The 19,738-nt window shown below is 38.5% G+C and overlaps 1 protein-coding gene across 1 annotated transcript; it reads left to right on the forward strand.

Annotated features, from left to right (window-relative positions):
• Positions 1–5,482: 5,482 nt before the first annotated feature.
• On the forward strand, positions 5,483–6,418 carry LOC126068276 (olfactory receptor 14C36-like). Its single transcript, XM_049870724.1, has one exon. The coding sequence runs from the start codon at positions 5,483–5,485 to the stop codon at positions 6,416–6,418; it is 936 nt and encodes a 311-aa protein (XP_049726681.1).
• The last annotated feature ends 13,320 nt before the right edge of the window (positions 6,419–19,738 follow it).

The following is a 19,738-nucleotide window of genomic DNA, read 5'->3' on the forward strand; positions in this document are numbered from 1 at the left end:
TCTTGATATATAAAATTGTGTTCATTCACAGGCTTTACTTGGGTTCTGTTCTGTCATCACTTAGAGCCAATTACCTCCTTAAAATTACCCCTGAACTCTGGCTATTAGTGAATGCCCCAGGCAGTGTTTCCAGGGGTTTCCTCAAACGCCATCAACATCTGCATATGTTTTTGAGCTCGGTTGAACATGGAGGTTTTTGTTATAAAACGAAACTATTCTGTCAGGATCTCATTCATCTCAGGTAAACATATCCACTCATCCTTTTCTGCAGCTAGAACATCATTGGACCTTTACCAGAAATCCTGGCTGGAATATCCATCCAAAAAAAGAAAAGATAGTATTAACTTGTGAGTCTTTGCTGCTATCAGTTCCTTTCTCCCTTCTTTTCACCTCCAATCATGGATTACCCCCATTTCTCTACTGCACTGCTCACTTATTTTTTGAGAGTGCTAATGAAATTAGAGTATAAAATATAGACATTCACACAAGAATGAGGTCTTTTTATTCATTGCATTAAAAACTCATTCCCAGCAGTTTTAACAGAGTTTTAACTGCTCATGGGAGCACAAAATGAGCAGAAAACAGTACCAGACGAAGCACAGTCAGGGACAAAAGATTCTATGCACGCTGCCCACACCTTTGGTATGCCATATACTGACTGAAATTTATGCTTAAACAACTTTAATTCTAGTGTATTCTGTTTATATAAAAAATAGATACAGTGATTTATGCATATTATTGCTATTCAATTAAATTCCTGAAGATGTTTACCTATTTCTGCATTTGCCAAACACTGTGATACATGTTTAAGAGCTACAAGGATAAATAAATAGCATCATAAAATAAAATATTTATGCTCTCATAAAACAAAATATATAGATTATACCTTGTATTTCTACCACAATTCTAGGGCTTTACCATAGCATGTTATGAAGAACATGTAAGCATTTGTTCGTGATTCATTTGCTAGTTTCCAAGACAATGTCTGCATGTAAGCCACTCAAAATATTTTGAAAGGCTTATTTAATTATAAATCTATTAAAGATCAGATGGATATGTGAATGAATAAATAAATACATTAATGAAAAAATACATTAATGAAAGAATACATTTGCCAATTCTTCAGCCTGAAAATTGCATACTTCAAGTCTTTGCAGAAAAGGCAAAAAGTCATTTGTTTCTTTCGCTTTCAAGAACAGGAGCTCCCACGCAATATTCTAGTCCCCAGAGGAGAACTCTCCTATGCAGGCTATTTGCTTCCAGTTTGCAGGTAAAGAATGGTTTCAATTTTACAGTCTCTATTCAAACCACTTCAGAACATTATATTTAGTCATATTCCCTTAACAGATGCTCAGTGGTGAGTTTTCCTTTCTAACTGGGTTTTGGATTTTTTTTCTTTTCTTTTTTACTTGTTTTAAAATTATAGTAATATGAGTGTTAGATGGAAGAAACTTAAGTACTGAAGAGATCACGTTCTTACTCCTTCTGTCAGTTATCCATAATTCTTATTTATTTTTCCCCAACATGACTACTAGTTGGAGTACCATTCTATTTGGAAAGTGTTGTGCAATTACGAAATTCATAATATAGGTTTTATTTTTTAAAAATTATAGATAGGGAAACTGAGGCCAAAAGATGTTTTAGAGGCTCATCATAGCTACAAAATGAGGAAGTGGCAGGGTCAGAATACAAAACACATATTCCCCTGACGGGGTATACCCTCAGCTTTCCTAAGCTGCAATATGGAACTTCAAGGTAGGAACCTAAAATTGATCGGTGAGTGTGAAAAAATAAAGATTTTTAACTTTTTTATAACTGTGAAAGCCTGTTGCATTTCTAGAATATGGTAGTAGAAGTCCGATATGAACTTTAGTGGGAGAAATTATTAAGAAATTATTTTAAAAAATTAAACCTTCAGAATGAAAGTGGCATAATTAAGGTAGAGGTACTTATAAATATTGGAGTAGTATTTTTATCCTAGTTAATCTTCTAATTATATCAATAAATTGTCACTAAACAGGTAGATATAAAAGAACAAGAGAAAATCTACTTAATGAACCATTTCAAAAGGCCCTGAAATAAAGAGCAGCAAAACAAAACAAAACAAAAAAGCTTCGTCTTGCACACATGAGGTCGTTCTGAAAAGTACATCTGCCCTTCCTTCTGGCAGTTAGCAAGGTTTCATATGTTGCATGTTTTTACATTGGGAAAGAGAAAAAGGGAGAAGGGAAACAAGGATGTGAAATGTGACAACATGGAAAATTTTCCATCGCAGGTATGAAGTTGAGGGTGCAAGGATATGCAGACCTGGAAATGCACGTTACGCTCTTTCAAGTCGGTAAGGAAAATATGTGTGCAAAATCCAGGAGAATGTGTGCTGTTATTTAGAGTATGGTAAATACCCTAAGGCTGCAGTTATTCTTGTAAAAGTTGCAAAACACATGCTAATCCTTCATCGCTTATAACTCGATTTCAACTCATAGCCGTATGGAACAGAGTAGAACTGCCCCCATAGGATTTCCAAGGAGCCACTGGTAGATTTGAACTGCCGATCTTTTGGTTAGCAGCTGTAACTCGTAACCACTGCGCCACCAGGGCTTGTATAGTGACAGTTAAAAAAGAGAAATTGGGTGTGAGTACATCATCCATGAACTATTCACCCACTGGCAACAATCTATGTATTCTGCAAAAGTGCAGAAAATGATATCTTTATTTATCAGCTTATTTAAGTACTGAAATATGCTCATGTTGCATGGGAAAAAAATCACAATGTTTTTTCAAAACCAAAAAAAAAACAACATACTTCATCTTACTCGACTTGATAATATTATTAAATAATTACTAACTTCCACAAATTCCTTGTATTATAAATTGCAATAAAATATACTAAAAGCCATTCTTATTTTCTAGAACTGTGAAGATTCATGGTAGTTAAATTAACGAATGTAGGAATTAATCAATCAAAGCATCCAACACATTTTCAGATGAGGTTATCATTCCTATGTATTATTTGTTCCTAAAATAATAAAATGCATATTTATGATAAGAAAAAGTTATAGTTAACAAATTCCAAGAGTAAAAACGGAAACAAAATGTAAGCATAGGCTTTATATTTTGTAATGTAAAGTCAAGGAAATGATCAAAAAAAGTGTATTTTAAGGATTTTTGTAATATTTGCAGAGAATTGCCATTTGAAATTTCTACAAATACAAATTCTTGAGGGAGGTGCTCTTGGAGCTATTGCTTGAAGACTTATTTTCCTAGGTATTTCAATTAAGCCACGCATTGCTCGTATGTTGGTCTTAGTTCAATAACATATTGACAGAACCTCAACTATTTTATAATTCTGGTGGAGATCTAAAACATGCATGCAAATCCCATTAATTTGAAGTTATATGTGATACATTTTGAAAAGAACACTTCAAATGAAGTGTTACCTAAAATCAGAAGGGCATACATTAAATCTGAGATCATTTAGGGTGGTTTTATTTTTTTTAATTATTATCTGAGTTAGAATTTATAAACTTGCCAAAATTATGACAACTATTGACTGCAATCACAGTAAGGGATAATGGGAAAACATTCATTTGGTTTCAAAAGAATGGAAGAAGATAAAAAGACAGAGTTGGAAGAATAAGTGATCGCAAAATAAAGACGAAGGAAGAGGAGAGGTAGCAGAGGAGGTAGAAGGGGAGAATTCCAAACTAAAGATTTTGGAATGAAATAATGATGCAATTTTGAACTAGTTATTGAGGAAGGACAGCGTAAATGTATCCTTAATGGAATGAGTGACAACAAGATGTGCAGGAGAATCTCAGGAGAGCAAAGGATGTGGAGGCAGAGGAGGAAATCCATGTGGCATATCCAGTTTGTATGCCAACCAAAATGTCGGCAGTACAAATCCACCTGCCACTCCTTGGAAACCCTGTGAGGCAGTTCTACTCCATCTTATAGGGTCGCTAAGTGTCAGAATCAACTCCACAGAACCTAACGACAACAACAAGAATCTGAAGGGTGAGGATGCTATCACTTAATCTTCTGATGAAGATGTTATTGGAATCAAATGTTTATATGATGGCAAAGATACCTAATTATAAGTTTCAAGACAGAACAGAGATGAACAGATGTAACACCATTCAAAAGGCTAATAAAAAGGGATAGGAGCAAACGAAGTAAATTAGTAAATCAGAGTTTCAGAAATGGAGTTTTGAAAAGGGGAACCTAAACATTTATGTAAAATCAAGAAGTGCATGAACATACGTGAAAAACTTAAGATGACATGTCATTGGGAGGAAAAGCCCTGGTGGCATAGTGGTTAAAGTGCTCAGCTGCTAACTAAAAGGTCAGTGGTCCTAACCCACCAGCTGCTTCATGGGAGAAAGATGTGGCCTTCTGCTTCTCTACAGATTATAGCCTTGGAAGCAAAATGGGGCAGTTCTCTGTCCTACATGGTCACTGTGAGTAGGAATTGACAAGACAGCAGTGAATTTTGTTTCTAATTGAGATCATAAACATCAGTGGAAAAGGAGAGAGAATGAAGACTAGAGCTGGTGAATTTACCTTTGGATATGGATGAATCCATTTCAGGGAGAAAAGATGAGTGAAAATACATAAGAAATGTTTTATATTTAAATTTTTACACTAGGATAACATCTTACAGGTTTTTTCAGTGTATGATAAAGTATGTTCTTATTGAGAAGAGGCTGTGGCACCATCAATATTTTATTCTACTCGATGGGTAAAAATGCAGGTCATTATACATTGTCCTATTAAATTCATAACGTACAGCTCAGCAAGGTCAAGAAATATGGAGCAATATAGAAAATGATTTTGAACCATTCCCATGGCTAACTTAATACTCAATATTTAGAAAATCAAAGGAATGTTTTATGTATGATTTAATTTAATCCAAAAATTAGGTTTTCATGGTTTCTACAGTACTTAGAAGGCAGAAATGGAACCAAATTAATGGTCATCTTGCCTGAGGATCATGGATTGGAATGGTAGGAAGCAGTGAAGCTAAGTAGGATCAGCATTTCTAGCGGAAGAAATGTGGCATTGTGTCATTTGAGCACACAAACCTAGATTTGAATTTGTGCTCTTACATTTTTATTTTCATGGCTTAATAATTTCCTTGACCTTTTGGTCAAGCATGCCAGCGATGATGAGGATGGACTCGAGCATGCCAGTGATGATGAAGATGGACTCAAGCATGCCGGTGATGAGGATGGCACAGAACCACCAGTGAGTGATTCATTCTGTGTACATGAGAGCGCCACAAGTCGGAGGCAACTCTGCAGCAACTAACAACAGCTAACCAGTATCAACTAGAGAGAATAAAACTGGATAAATGTGAAAATAAACTAAATGTGAGACAATAAACATACTTAGGCTAATTTCTTTCCACATTCTTCTTCTTCTTCTTTTTTTTTTTTTGGATTATTCACCTTTCTCTCTGCTATTCGAAGCAAAGTACCCAAAGATGCCCAACTCTACCACAGTCACTGAATTCCTGCTTATGAGGTTTTCTGATGTGTGGAATTTCAGAGTCTTGCACGCCATGTTATTCCTCATGATGTACTTGGCAACCCTGCTGGGGAACCTTCTCATTGTCACAGTAACCACTCTCACCCAGAGTCTTCACACTCCCATGTATTTCTTCCTTAGGAATTTGTCTGTCCTGGACATGTGCTACATTTCCGTCACTGTACCCAAGGCATGTGTCATCTTCCTGCTTGACAACAGGGTAATCTCCATGGTTGGATGTGCAGCTCAGATCTTCCTTGTGATTTTGTTTGCTTTTGCAGAGCTGCTATTTCTCACCATCATGGCCCGTGACCGCTACGTGGCCATCTGCCAACCCCTCTACTACCCTGTGATCATGAACCCTCGGGCCTGTGTCCAAATGACACTGACCTCCGTATTCAGTGGTCTGATCTATGCAGGTGTGCACACTGGCAATGCATTCCGGTTGTCCTTCTGTCATTCCAATGTGGTCCATCAGTTCTTCTGTGATGTCCCATCTCTGCTGAAACTCTCCTGCTCTGACACTCTCAGCAATGAGATTGTAATTTTTGTCTCTGCAGTAGTTATTGTAGGCGGCTGCTTTATCTTCATCATCATGTCTTATATTCACATATTTTCTGCTGTGCTCAAGCTTCCAACCAGAGGAGAGCGAGGAAAGGTCTTTTCTACCTGTGTTCCTCACATTCTTGTGGTGACAGTCTTTGTCATCTCAGTCACTGCTATGTATCTGAAGCCAACCTCCAATTCACCTACAACTCAGGACATGATCATTTCTTTGTTCTACTCTGTAGTCCCACCTTTCCTAAATCCTATTATCTATAGTCTCAGAAATAAGCAGATAAAGGAGGCTATAAGGCGAGTTATGAGTAGAATGCTCTATTCAGGAAAATGATACGGTCGTTATTTTAAGACATTTCTCCTTTGATGAAGTGAGTTGAAAAATACTTCAAAATTAGCTTTCCTGCGTATTTCCAAAATTGGGGGACCTGATTTTCAGCATAGAAACAATGTTGTTGTTGTTAGTTGCTATCAAGAGGTTCCTCCTCATGGCAATCTTATCCATAACAGAATGAAAGTTTCCCCGGTCCTGCACCATCTTCATGTCCATTGATACATTTAAGTCCATTATTTGGCTATTGTGCCAATCCACCTCACTGAGGAGCTTTTTTTTCCTTTGTTGACGCTGAAACCTTATTAATCTTTAACAAACATTTTGGTAGAAACAATATATTTATATTTCATTTTGAGGTTTCCCCTCCCCAAAATGTACATTCCCTGATGCCTGAAGTGTGACAGTTAAAGATCTTTATATTTCCTAAATATTTCTCTTTAGGATTATCTAGAGTCCTAGAATAGATAAACTATGTATTAGCTTTGATGTTTTTGTAATTATGAAAGAAAAATAATTCATTTGCTGTAAATTTTAAATAACCCAAAAATACTAGAATAACATCTGAAAACTGGTCATAAAAATAACACAAAAGATTAATTTTTTTAATAAAGAAAAGAATTATCTGAAAGTGTGATTTGGTAAGAGCAATCAATGATACCTTATACTGTTTTTAATAATCTAGAAGGACAAATTTTAAATAAAAATTAATTACAAGATTTAAGTCACTCGTTCAGAAAGATTAGGATTAAGATTACTTTTTGGTGCTAATTATCTCCATGGCAAGAAGATAAATATAAGGTTTTTTTTCCCCCATTTTATCTTTCTATTTATCGGATGAATCCTTTCAAAATATTAGGAAGATCCAAAGTATAAAATTCTTTTTTCAGTGGAGCTTTGATTCAAAATGGACAATATCAGTCCATTTCAGCTTACTTATGCCTAGGATATTGATTTTTATGCATCCTGTTTCATTTTTGGCAACTTCCAATTATCCTAGGTTCAAAATTTGTAGTTTACACATTCTGATTATTAATGGATGTTTGCGGCTCTTTCTTCTCATCTTGAGTCTTGCCACATCAGCAAAGGAGTGTCCCAAAAGCTTGACTCCATACATATCATTAAGGTCAACTCTACTTTGAGGAGCAGTTCTTCCCCAGTTGTATTTTGAGTGCTTTCCAACCTGAGGAGCTCATCTTCCAGCACTATATCAGACAATGTTCCCCTACTATTCATAAGGTTTTCACTGGCCAATTTTTTCAGAAGTAGACCGCCAGGTCCTGCTTCCTAGCCTGCCTTAGTCTGGAAGCTCCACTGAAACCTGTCCACCAAGAGTGACCTTGCTGGTATTTGAAATACTGGTGGTGACCTCATATCACCAAGAAAGCAGCACCAGTAGCAGAGCGCATCCTTTGGACCCAGGGTCTCTGTGCCTGAGAATCTCCTTGGCCGTGGGAAGATTGAGGACAAAGACCTTCTCCCAGAGCCAACAGAGAGAGAAAGACTGCCCCTGGAGCTGATGCATTAAATTTGGACTTTTAGCCTACTTTACTGTAAAGAAATAAATTTCTCTTTGTTAAAGCCATCTACTTGTGGTATTTCTGTTGACAGCACTAGATGACGAAGACAATAGTAGAACAAACTGACTGACGCATGGTAGAACTGCAGGTATAAAGCAGGTATAGGATTTACAAAACATATTTTGGGGGGACACAATTCAATCCATAACAGTTACTAAATTTAAGTTGTATAAATGTAAATCAGATTGTTATAAATGTAACACCTTAGGTATCATTATCCTAGTAACCACAAAGAAACATCTAAAAACTATTCACAAAAGGAAAAGAGAAGGGATAAAAATGGTTGACTACAAAAAAAAGGCATAAAACACAAAATTTGGCAGTATTGGAAGAAATGAGAGAAAAAGAAAGTATACCACCAAAACCAAACCCACTGCCGTCGAGTCAATTCCTACTCATACCGACCCTATAGAACAGAGTAGAACTGCCCCGTAGAGTTTCCAAGGAGCACCTGGCGGATTTTAACTGCCAACGTTTTGGTTAGCAGCCATAGCACTTAACCACTACACCACCAGGGTTTCCCGAAGAAAGTACAAGCCACACAAAAAGCAAATAACAAAATGATACAAGAATCTCTTTCCTAGCAGTAATTACCATGAATTAAACATTTCAGTGAAAAGGTATATAGTGGCATAAAGGTTTTAAAAAAATCCATTATCTTGCTGTCTGAAAAAATCATGTCTCAGGACTACAGACACAAATAGATTGAATAGGTTAGAATTGAAAGAATGAAAAATATATGCCATGCAAATAGTAACCAGAACAGCTAGGATAGTGAACCTATTTTCATATTAAATAGACTTTAAGTCAAAATCTGTTATAAGATATAAAGTTGGATATTGTGTAATGATAAAAGAGTGAATTTGTCAAAAATATGTAACAATTTTGAATATGTAAGGTCTTAACTTCAGAGCCCCAAAATATATAAGGCAAACACTGATGTAAATGAAGAGAGAAAAAGACAGTTCTAAAATAATAGGTGGAGACTTCAATACATGACTTTTAACAGGGAATAAAACATCTGGAAAGAAGAAGAGCCATGAAGAAATAGGGGATTTGAACAATGCTCTAAACCCAGTTGGCTCTGACTCATGGCAGCCTTATATGTAACAGAAGGAAATGTTGCCCAACCCTCTGCCGTCTTCATGATCACTGGTATGTTTGAGTCCATTGTTGTGGGTAATGTGTCAGTCCATCTCACCCAGGGTTTCCCTAGTTTTCACTGACATTCTACTTCACCAAACATGATGGCGCATTCTAGCTATTGGTCTTTGCTAATGACATGTCCAAAGTCAGCAAGCTGAAATTTTGCCGTCCTCACTTCTAATTATATTTCTTCTATGACTGATTTGTTTGGTTTTGTGGCAGTCTTAAATCCCATAATGTTTACCAACATCACAATTCAAATACATCAATTCTTCTTCCGTCTTCCTTTCTCATTGTCCCGTTTTCACATGCATATGGGGCAATTGAGAAGACCATGGCTTGGGTCAAGCACACTGTCTTAGTTTTCTAGTGCTGCTATAACAGAAATACCACGAGTGGATGCCTTTAAAAAATCGAAATTTATTGTCTCCCAGCCTGGGAGGCTAGAAGTTCAAATTCAGGGTGCCGGTGTAACCAAATGAGGGTTCTTGTCCTGTCCTATTAGCCGATCAAAATAAGGTATACATATACCACCAACTGCAAGGGAAACAGAAAGTGGAAATTTATTGTTTGTGCAAACAAGGAACAAAGTGAGGCCTAGCCGCTGAAAGACCACAAGCTCCCAGCCCCAGGGGATCAGGAAACTTTTGTGTCCTCCAGTCCCCAGCGGGAGGGTTTGGCGCCTGAAACGCAAAACCCCAAACCCTCCCATGCCCAGATTTAGAGATCCGGCGACTGAGTCATGCTGCAAACCCCACATTGTGGGATCTTTTGCTTTGCAAAGGGCTTGGTGCTGCATGTGCTGGAGAATATTTTCCCTTCCAGCGATGCTTACTTCCAGGGTCAAGTAAGGACACAGTTCTTTAGATCCTGCGCATGCACCAAGATGCTGGTTTCCGCATCCACAGGGTTCTGGTGCCAAATTGAAACAGCTGTGTGGTCTGGCCAAGCCTCAGTTAGAGACAGCAACTTGGCAGGCTGCAAGCGGATGAGATGGGGAACCGTGGGCAAACGGGGGAAGCCTCAGAGGAAGCTTCACTGGCTCCAGGGGAAGGCTTCCTCTTTCTGTGGGCTCTGGGGGAAGGTTCCTTGTCTTCAATCTCCCCCAGGTCTAAGAGCTTCTCAGTGCAGGGACCCTGGGTCTAAAGGATGCACTCTGCCCCTGGAGCTTCTTTCTTGGTCGTATAAGGTCTCCCTGTCTCTCTGCTTGCTTTTCTTTTATGTCTCAAAAGAGATTGACTTGAGATACAACTTAATCTTGTAGATTGAGTCCTGCCTCATTAACATAACTGCCTCTAACCCTGCCTCATTAACATCATAGAGGTAGCCTTTGAGTAATTAATAAAACATAAAGATCCATCTGTTTCCAGCCAAGATCCATCTAACATCAGTGATGATACACCTTGTTCCACGTCCTTCCACGTCCTCTTCTGAATCCAGCTTGAACTTCTGAAAGGTTCCCTGTTTATGTATGGCTGCAGTCTCTTCAGAATTATTTTCAACAAAATTCAGCCAGTAAGTAACATTAATGATATTATTTGATAATTTAGTCATTCCAACTGATTGCCTTTCTTTGGACTGGGCACAAATATGGATCTCTTCCAGTCGATTGCCCAAGTAGCTGCCTTCCAAATTTCTTCATGTAGACAAGTAGGTTCCCAGGGTTGCATTCATTTGTTGAAGCATCTCAATTGGTACTCAGTCAATTCTTGGAGCCTTGTTTTTTTGTGAATGCCTTCAGCGCAGCTTCATCTTCTCCCTTCAGTGCAGGCAGTTCTTTTTCTTCCTTTCTGTTTTATTTATTTACTTACTGGTGGAAATATCCACAGTCAAAAAGAATTGGTTGATGTTCAGCTATTTTAGGAGGTAGCATATGATCAAGAACCTCTGGTACTGATGGAAGGAATCCAATCTGTGCTGAAGGGAATGTAAAAAAACAAGCCTCCAGTAATTGACAGAGTCCCAATTGAGAATTTTCAATGAACAGGTGCATCCCTAGAGGTTCTCACTCATCTATGTCAGGAAATTTGAAGGACAGCTGCCTGATCAACAAACAGGAAGAGATGCACATTTGTGCCCATTCCAAAAAAAAGGTGATCCAAAGAATGTGGAAATTATCTAAAAATATCATTAATATCACACACAAGTAAAATTTTGCTGAAGGTCATTCAAAAGCGGTTTGCAGCAGTACATCGACAGGGAATTTTCAGAAGTTCAAGCCTAATTAAGAAGAGGATATGGAACATGGGATACCATTGTTGATGTCAGATGGATCCTGGCTAAAAGCAGAAAATATCAGAAAGATGTTTACCAGTGTTTTATTGACTATGCAAAGACATTCAACTGTGTGGATCATAACAAATTAACATTGTAAAGAATGGGAATTCCAGAACACTTGTTCGGCACATGAGGAAATTGTACATAGAACAAGAAGCGGTTGTTCAAACAGAACAAGGGGATACTGCATGGTTTAAAGTCAGGAAAGATGTGTGTCAGGGTTGTATCCTTCCACCATACTCATTCAATCTGTATATTGAGCAAATAATCTGAGAAGCTGGGCTATATGAAGAAGAATGGGGTATCAGGATTGGAGGAAGACTCATTAACAACCTGTGTTATGCAGATGACACAAGGTTGCTTGATGAAAGTAAAGAGGGTTTGAAGCACTTACTGATGAAGATCAAAGACCACAGTCTTCAGTATGGATTACACCTCAACATAAAACAAAAATTCTCACAATTGGACCAACAGCAACAGCATGATAAACAGAAAAGACTGAAGTTGTAAAGAATGTCATTTTACTTAGATTCACAATCAATGCCCATGGAAGCAGCAGTCAAGAAAACAAAAGACATATTGCACTGGGCAAATCTGCTGCAAAAGACCTATTTAAAGTGTTAAAAAGCAAAGATATCCCTTTGAGGGGTAGGTTGTGCTTGACCCAAGCAATGGCATTTTCAATCATCTCATATGCACGCAAAAGCTGGACAATGAATAAGGAAGACCAATTAAGAATTGATATCTTTGAATCACAGTATTGGCAAAGAATACTGAATATACAATGGACTGCCAAAAGAACGAACTAATCTGTCTTGGAAGAGGCACAGTCAGACTGTTCGTTGGAAGCCAGAATGGCAAGACTTCGCCTTACATTCTTTGAACATGTTATCACAAGGGACCCAGTCATGCTTGGTAAAGTAGAGGGTCAGCAAAAAAGACGAAGACACTCAGTGAGACAGGTTGACATAGTGGCGGCAAAAATGGGCTCAAACATAGCAACAATTGTGAGGATGGCACAGGACTGGGCAGTGTTTCGTTCCATTGTACACAGTGTCTCTATGAGTTGAAATTGACTGGATGGCAATTAACAACAACAATTCCCAGTCAGACATCATTTCAACAATTTCTACATGTACACCTCAATGTACAACATTGATTACATTCTTCAAGTTGTATAAACATTCTCACCATCCTTCTCCAAGTTGTTCCACCATCATTGACTTAGACTCACTGCCCCCTAAGCTTCTCATCTAAGCCTTTGAGTGGCTAAGTCAATTTGATCTCACAGAGATAACTATTTAAAAGAGCACAATTCTCAAGGCAGACATAGCTTAGTTTTTAAGATAAACTATTTTTTATCCCAAAGACTTTAGGAGATAGTTTTGGTTCAAGGCTTAAAGTTTAAAGACTAGCTTAGGGCAATAGTTTGGGGGGGCTGATCCAGCCTCAATGGCTCCAGAAAATCTGGATTCCATTGGGAATTTTTATATTCTGTTCCACATTCTTCCCCCTTTTGATCGGGATTCTTCTATAGACTCTGATCAAATGATCAATATGATAGCCGGGCACCATCCAGTTCTTCTGGTCTCATGGCAAGGAGGCAGTTGTTCATGAAGGTAACCAGATACACATCCATTTCCTCCTCCAATTCCTGACTCTCCTTTCTCTGGTGCTCCGGGTAAATGAAGACCTATTGTTGCACCTTGGATGGCCGCTTGCTAGCTTTTAAGACCCCAGGCACTACAATACAAACTTGGAGGTAGAAGTACTGAGAAACACTATTAGGCCAGTTGATTGGGATGTCCCTTAAAACTATGGCCATAAACCTCCAAACCAAGAAAACAGATCCTGTGAGGTGTTTGTTTGTATCTAAGCAGTCTCAACAGCTGCTTTTTTTTTTTTTTGTAAATATATATAGCTATATCACCACTGGTCGTACAGTGGTTAAAGCACTCAGCTGCTAACCAAAAGGTCATCGGTTTAAACCCACTAGCTGCTCTTTGGGAGAAAGATATGGCAGTCTGCTTCTGCAAAGATTTACAACTTTTGAAACTCTGTCTTATAAGGTCATTGTGGATAGGAATTGACTGGACAGGAGAGAGTTTGGCTTTTTTGTTTGATCACAACGTTTGCTAATTTAATATTTTTTAGATACATGGCATAGTGATGTCAGTTACATTAATCAGTTGCACAACAATTACTCTTAATTAATTTCAAATTTACCATCACCATAAACCAAAACTCACTACTTCTTAAAAAATATCTTCCTTTCCGCCTCCCTCCCACCACTGTTATCTGCTAATAAACTCTAGACTCTATATTTGCCTAGTCTTGTCATTTTATGTAAGTGAGATTATACAATATGTGTCCTTTTATGATTGAGTTCTTCCACTTAGCATGTTTTCAAGCTCCATCCCTGTTGTAGCATGCATCAGGACTTCATTTCTCTCTCTGAGTAGTATTCTAAGGTATGTATTTACCACATTTTGCTCATCAGTTCATCATTTATGAACACGTAGGTTGTTTCCACCTTTTCGCTATTGTGAACCGTGCTGCAATGAATATTGGTGTACATATGTCTTTTTGTGTCCCTGCCGTCAAGGTCTTTCTGTATATACCTAAGAGTGGGATTGTTTGGTTATATATTAGTTCTATTTTTAGTATTCTGAGAATTGCCAAACTATTTTCCACCATGGTTGTATCATTCAGCACCAGCATTTTTGATCATATGCTACCTCCTGAAGTGGTTGAATGTCAACCAATTCTTTTTGGTACAGCAACTCTATATTCCTTCATCTTCTGATGCTTCCTGCATCATTCAATTTTTTGTGCATAGAACCCTCAGTAACACAACTCAAGGCTTAAATTTTCTCTTCAGTTCTTTCAGCTTGAAAAATACTGATCATGTTTTTCTGCTTTTGTTTTCTAACTCCAGGTCTTTGCACACGTCATCATAATAATTTCTCTTGGGTTCTTGAGCTTCTTACGCTGCCATCATGACTCCTTATTCTTTGCTGTCATCTTTGTATATCTTACTCTCTAAAAATAATTCCTCTCACCTTCAGCAGCTTTTATAATTTTCTGTCTATTACTTGTGTTGAACAACTGAACTTAATGTGGTTTGGTCTAGTTATCTTCTTTTTTTTTTGTACTTGGGTTTCGTTGAGCTTCTTGGATCTACAGATTTATAGTTGTTTATTAAAAACAAAATTGGTAACCTTTTGGCTATTTTTTATTTATATATTTTTTCTGTGAACAACCACTTTTAGGTGCAACAGTTACCTGTACTGAAGCATTTTTGAAGAGATTGTAAAGTAATTAATGTTCTTATTTTTTTTAATTTCTTTTTCCTCCTGAGTTTCATTTTAGATCATTCTGATGCCATATCTTCAAGACCAATTATCATTTCTTCTCCAAGGTCTAATAATCATTAACCCCCTCCCATCTAATTCTTATCTCACTTTCTGTATTTGTTTTTTTGTTTTTTGTCTTCTAAAGCTCCGTTGAGTTTTTTGTTGTTGTTGCAGTTGTCTTAGTCGTTTTCATCTTCCACATCTCCACTGAACTTTAGGAACATATGGCAAACAGTTATAATAACTCTTGTAATTTATTTCTCTGCTAACTGTAAGATCTGGAGAATTTCTAAGTTAGATTTTTATGTGGCTTTTTTTTTTTTTATTGTGGCATAAAACCAATGTCATCACTATAATTTCTACATGTGTAATTCAGTGACATTGATTACATTCTTCTTGTTGTACACCCATTCTTACTATCCTTTCCTAAATCATTCACCCACCATTAACATAAACTTAATGCCCCTAAACATGAAGCCCCCTCTTTTCCCCTCTCTTCTATCCCTGGTAACCACGAATAGCTTTTGGATTCTATGTATTTGCTTATTTCATATAAGTGGGATCATATAGTATTTGTCCTTTCGTGACTGATTTATTTTGATCATGCACATTGTAACACGCATCTAGACTTCATTTCTCTGTAGGGCTTGGTAGCATGCCATTGTATATATATATATATCACATTTTTAATCCATTCGTCTGTTGATAGACACTTCGGTTGTTTCCATATATTGTCTATTGTGAAAAGTGCTTCAATAAACATTGCTGTACAATTTCCTTTTGTCTTCCTGCTTTCACTTTTTCTGAGTATAAAAACAGCATTGGGATCCTGAATTATATGGTAGTTCCATGTTCAACATTTCGAGGAACTGCCAAAATGTTTTCTGCAGTGACTGCAACATTTTACATTTCCATCAGCAATAGATGAGGTTTCCAGTTTCTCCACAATCTTGCAAACACCTGTTGTTTCATGTTGTTGTTGTTTTTAATCCATTGTCATTCTAGTGGGAGTGATGCGGTATCTCATTGTGGTTTTGATTTGCATCTTCCTAATGACTAGTGACATCGGGTATCTTCTCATGTGTGTGTTGGCCATTTGGATATCCTGTTCGGTAAAATGTTGGTTCAAATCCTTTGCCCATGTTTTTATTGGGTTGTCTTTTTGTTGTTAACTTGTAAAAGTATATATATATCCCCAAAACACCAAATATTTATATGTGGTATTAGATCATTATTGGATGCATGGTCCCCCAAATTTTTCTCCCAATCTTAAGGCTGTATCCTCACTTTGTTGATAAAGTCCTTTGATGAACAAAATTATGTAATCTTTATGAGGTCCTATTCATTTTTTTGTCTTTTGCTGCTCATGCTTTTGTTGTCTTATCTGCTAATGCATCGTTAAAAACTAGGTCCCATAGCCTGGACCCTATATTTTCTTCTAAGGGTTATATGATTTTAGTTTTCACGTTTATGGCCTTGATCCACTTTGGATTGGTTTTTGTGTGTGGTGTGTGGCGTGGATCCTGATGTGTTCTTCTGCATGTGGTAATCCAATTTTTCCAGCACCATTTGTTGAAGAGTCTCTTCTCCATTGAATGGACTTAGCACACTTGTAAAAAAAAAAAAAAAAAAACTGGTTGATCATAGATATATGGATTTATTTCTGAGCTCTTAATTCTACTTCGTTGGTCTATATGTCTGTTGTTATACCAGTACGAGGCTGCTTCAATTACTATGGCTTTATGGTTATTTTGAAATTGAGAAGTGTTCGTCTTCCTACTTTGTTCTTCTTTATCAAGATTACTTTGCCAAATTGGGGCCTATTACATTTCCATATAAATTTGAGGACTGGCATTCCTATTTCTGCAAAGAAGGCTGTTGAAATTTTGATAGAGATTGCATTTAGCCTATACATTGTTTTGGGTGGTATTGACACCTAATAATATTAAGTGTCCCAATCCATGAACATGGAATGTCTTTCCTTTCATTCAATTTCTTTTAGTACTATTTTACAGTTTTCCGTATCTAAGCTTTTCACTTCTTGACTGCTGCTTCCGTGGACATTGATTATTGATCCAAGAGAATTGTGATCGTTAAGGTTGTGTGTCAACTTGCCTAGGCCATGGTGCTCAGTGGTTCAGCAATTGTGATGTAGTTTGGCAGGTTTTTTAATGATATAATCACCTCTGTGATGATATCTGAAGTAATGTGGTCAACTTCATGACGAGATCTGTTGTAAGCAGCCAGTCAGTTGAAAAGGAGTTTCCTTGGGAGTGTGGCCTGCATCCAATATAAGTGGACTTTATGGCAAGTCTCACTGGCTTCTGCTTGCTCTGGATCCTGCAGCTGGCTCCTTTCATCTGACCTCCAGTTCTTGGGACTTGAGCTAGCACCTTACCTGCTGTCCTACCTTCCAGTCTTGGGATTCATCAACTCCATAGCCTTTGAGCCAGAGCCCTCCTATGTGACCTTCTGATCTTGGATTCATCAGCAAATGTGGCCACATGAGGCAGAAAAAGCCTCCAGCCTAACCCATGAACTTGGGACTTTCCAGCCTGTACAAAAACATGGGCAGTTTCCATATATGCATATACATATATATATATATACCAGTTCTCTAGAGAACCCAACCTAAGATATTTGGTACCAAGAGTGGGGTGCTGCTGCTGCAGATACCTAAAATGCAGAAGAAGTTTTGAAACTGTGAATGGGTAGATGTTGGAAGAGTTTTAAGGTGCCTAATAGTAAAAACCTAGGTTGCGTTGAAGAGACTCTTGGGGGAATTATGGACATCAAAGACAATTCTGGTGAGGATTCAGAAGAAAGAGAGGAGAGCTCTAACACTGGAGGTGACACAGATAGCTAGAATCAGCAGTAGAGATACAGCATCAGCAGAACCAGAAGACTGACTTGAGACAGTGATGGAGCCAACACACAGAGCAAGAGAGCTGAGTGCCTTTGTGCAGGAGGCTTCCTGGAGGAGTGGGGTGCCCCCAAGCACTTATCAGTGAAGCTATGCTTGCCAACTCAGGGATCATGATATCTGAGTGCCTTCTGGCCAAAAGTTTACTGGCACCCCTTCTAGACACCTATTGGTGGAGCTAAAGAACTTTGGAACACTTGCCCCATCAGGGCTCACATGGGCAGTGAACCAAGGGATTGAGAGACCAAGAAACCAGGAAGAAATTGAAGAGACAAGGAACACAAGAACCACAGCTTCCTCAGTCTCAAAGGGTAGGGCCATGACTTCTGCGGTCTCAAAAGGCAGAGCCATGGCCTCTGAGGCTTCAAAGAGTAGGGCCACACCTTCCTAGGTTTCAAAGAGTCAGGTCTTCACCAACTCCATTCCAGAGTGTGGGACAGCCTTTCACAAGTGCCAGCGAAATGGGGCCAGATCCGTTGCCCAAAGCTGAGGGGGTGGGAATGCCATACCCAAAAGGCAGAAGAACAGGAGCTGCAGGGGCCAAGAGGGTAGGGTTGCCACTGAGATGGACTAGGAGAATGGGGTTGCTCAAATTAGAGGGAGCAGTGTTGCCATTCCAGTGGGCCTGCAAGGCAAAGCTGAAGCCCAGTGCTGAGAAGCCTCTATCCAAAATCCAGAGAGTGTGGCCAACACCCAGAGTCTAGAGGACAGGGTCATTGCCTAAATGGTCTCCAAGAACAGAGGATTAATTTCAAGGCTTGAGAGTTAATGTAATGAGTTCTGCTGATTTGTTTGGTGCCTGTTATCCCTTTTTCCCTTCAAATTCTCCCATTTGTAATGGAAATATCTAGCTTGTGTCTCTCCCACCATTGTACTTTGGAAGTGGATAACTGGTATTTGAGGTTTCACAGATGAAGAGGAATTTTTGGAATTTGGACTTGGAGTTGATTTAAGACTTTTGCTATGACATGATGGGGTGAATGTGTTTTACGTGTGGCAAGGACAAGAATCTGGGGGGCAAAGAGTGAAATGTTATGGATTGAATTGTGTTCCCCAAAAATGTGTATCAACTAGGCTAGGCCACGATCCCCAGAATTGTGTGGTTGTCCATCATTTTGTGATCTGATGTGATTTTCCTGTGTGTTGTAAATCCTAACTCTATGATGTTAATGAGGCAAGATTAGAGGCAGTTATGTTAATAAGATAGGACTGAGTCTTCAGGATTAGATTGTACATTAAGGCAATCTCTTTTCAGATATAAAAGAGAATTGAGCAAAGAGCATTACCAAACCCTAGAAGATGAATTCTGTCTGGTGCGCTCAGATTTGCCAATAATCTGGATGCTGGCCTTTGAGAAAGAGAAGTAACTTCATTGCAATTCTCAGAGCAAGGAGACAGGAGGAAGTTCTTCAGATGCAACTCCCCAAGCTATGGGGAAGCAGGGCTTATATGTCATTTGGGCAGCAAGATGGTGGCCACGGAGGTGTATGTGGGAGGGAAAATTTTAGAATGCAACCAGGAAACAGGAGGTGACGTGGTTCTTGTTGGACTTGTGGTTTTGGAGTACGGTCCAGGTGATAATTTTCCTTCCAATTCATTCCACCTGTTTTTGCATCCTCTGTTGAGGTCAGTTAGCAGTCACAGCTGGCTCTTCTGCCCATCCAGGGTGGGCCATATCTGGCTTGGGCTAGTTTAAGAACTAATGGAAATTTATGGCCTTCATAGGGTCAGGTTGCAAGAGGATGGAGACCTGCTACCACCGAGAATGAAGAACCTGGAGGGGAACCTGTGCTTTGGACCCAGGGTCCCTGTGCTGAGAAGCTCCTAGGCCAGGGACAATTGATGACAAGGACCTTCGCCCACAGCAAACAGAGACAAAAAGCCTTTCCCTGGAGCTGCTGCCCTGATTTTGGACTTCTAGCTTCCTAGACTTTAAGAAAATACATTTCTGTTTGTTAAAGCAATCCTCTTGTGGTATTTCTGTTATAATAACACTAGATAACTGAGACAAGAGTGGAATCGCAGATCACTTTATTTTGAT

Source organism: Elephas maximus, chromosome 2 (genome assembly GCF_024166365.1).
Source record: "Elephas maximus indicus isolate mEleMax1 chromosome 2, mEleMax1 primary haplotype, whole genome shotgun sequence".
NCBI lineage: Eukaryota > Metazoa > Chordata > Mammalia > Proboscidea > Elephantidae > Elephas > Elephas maximus.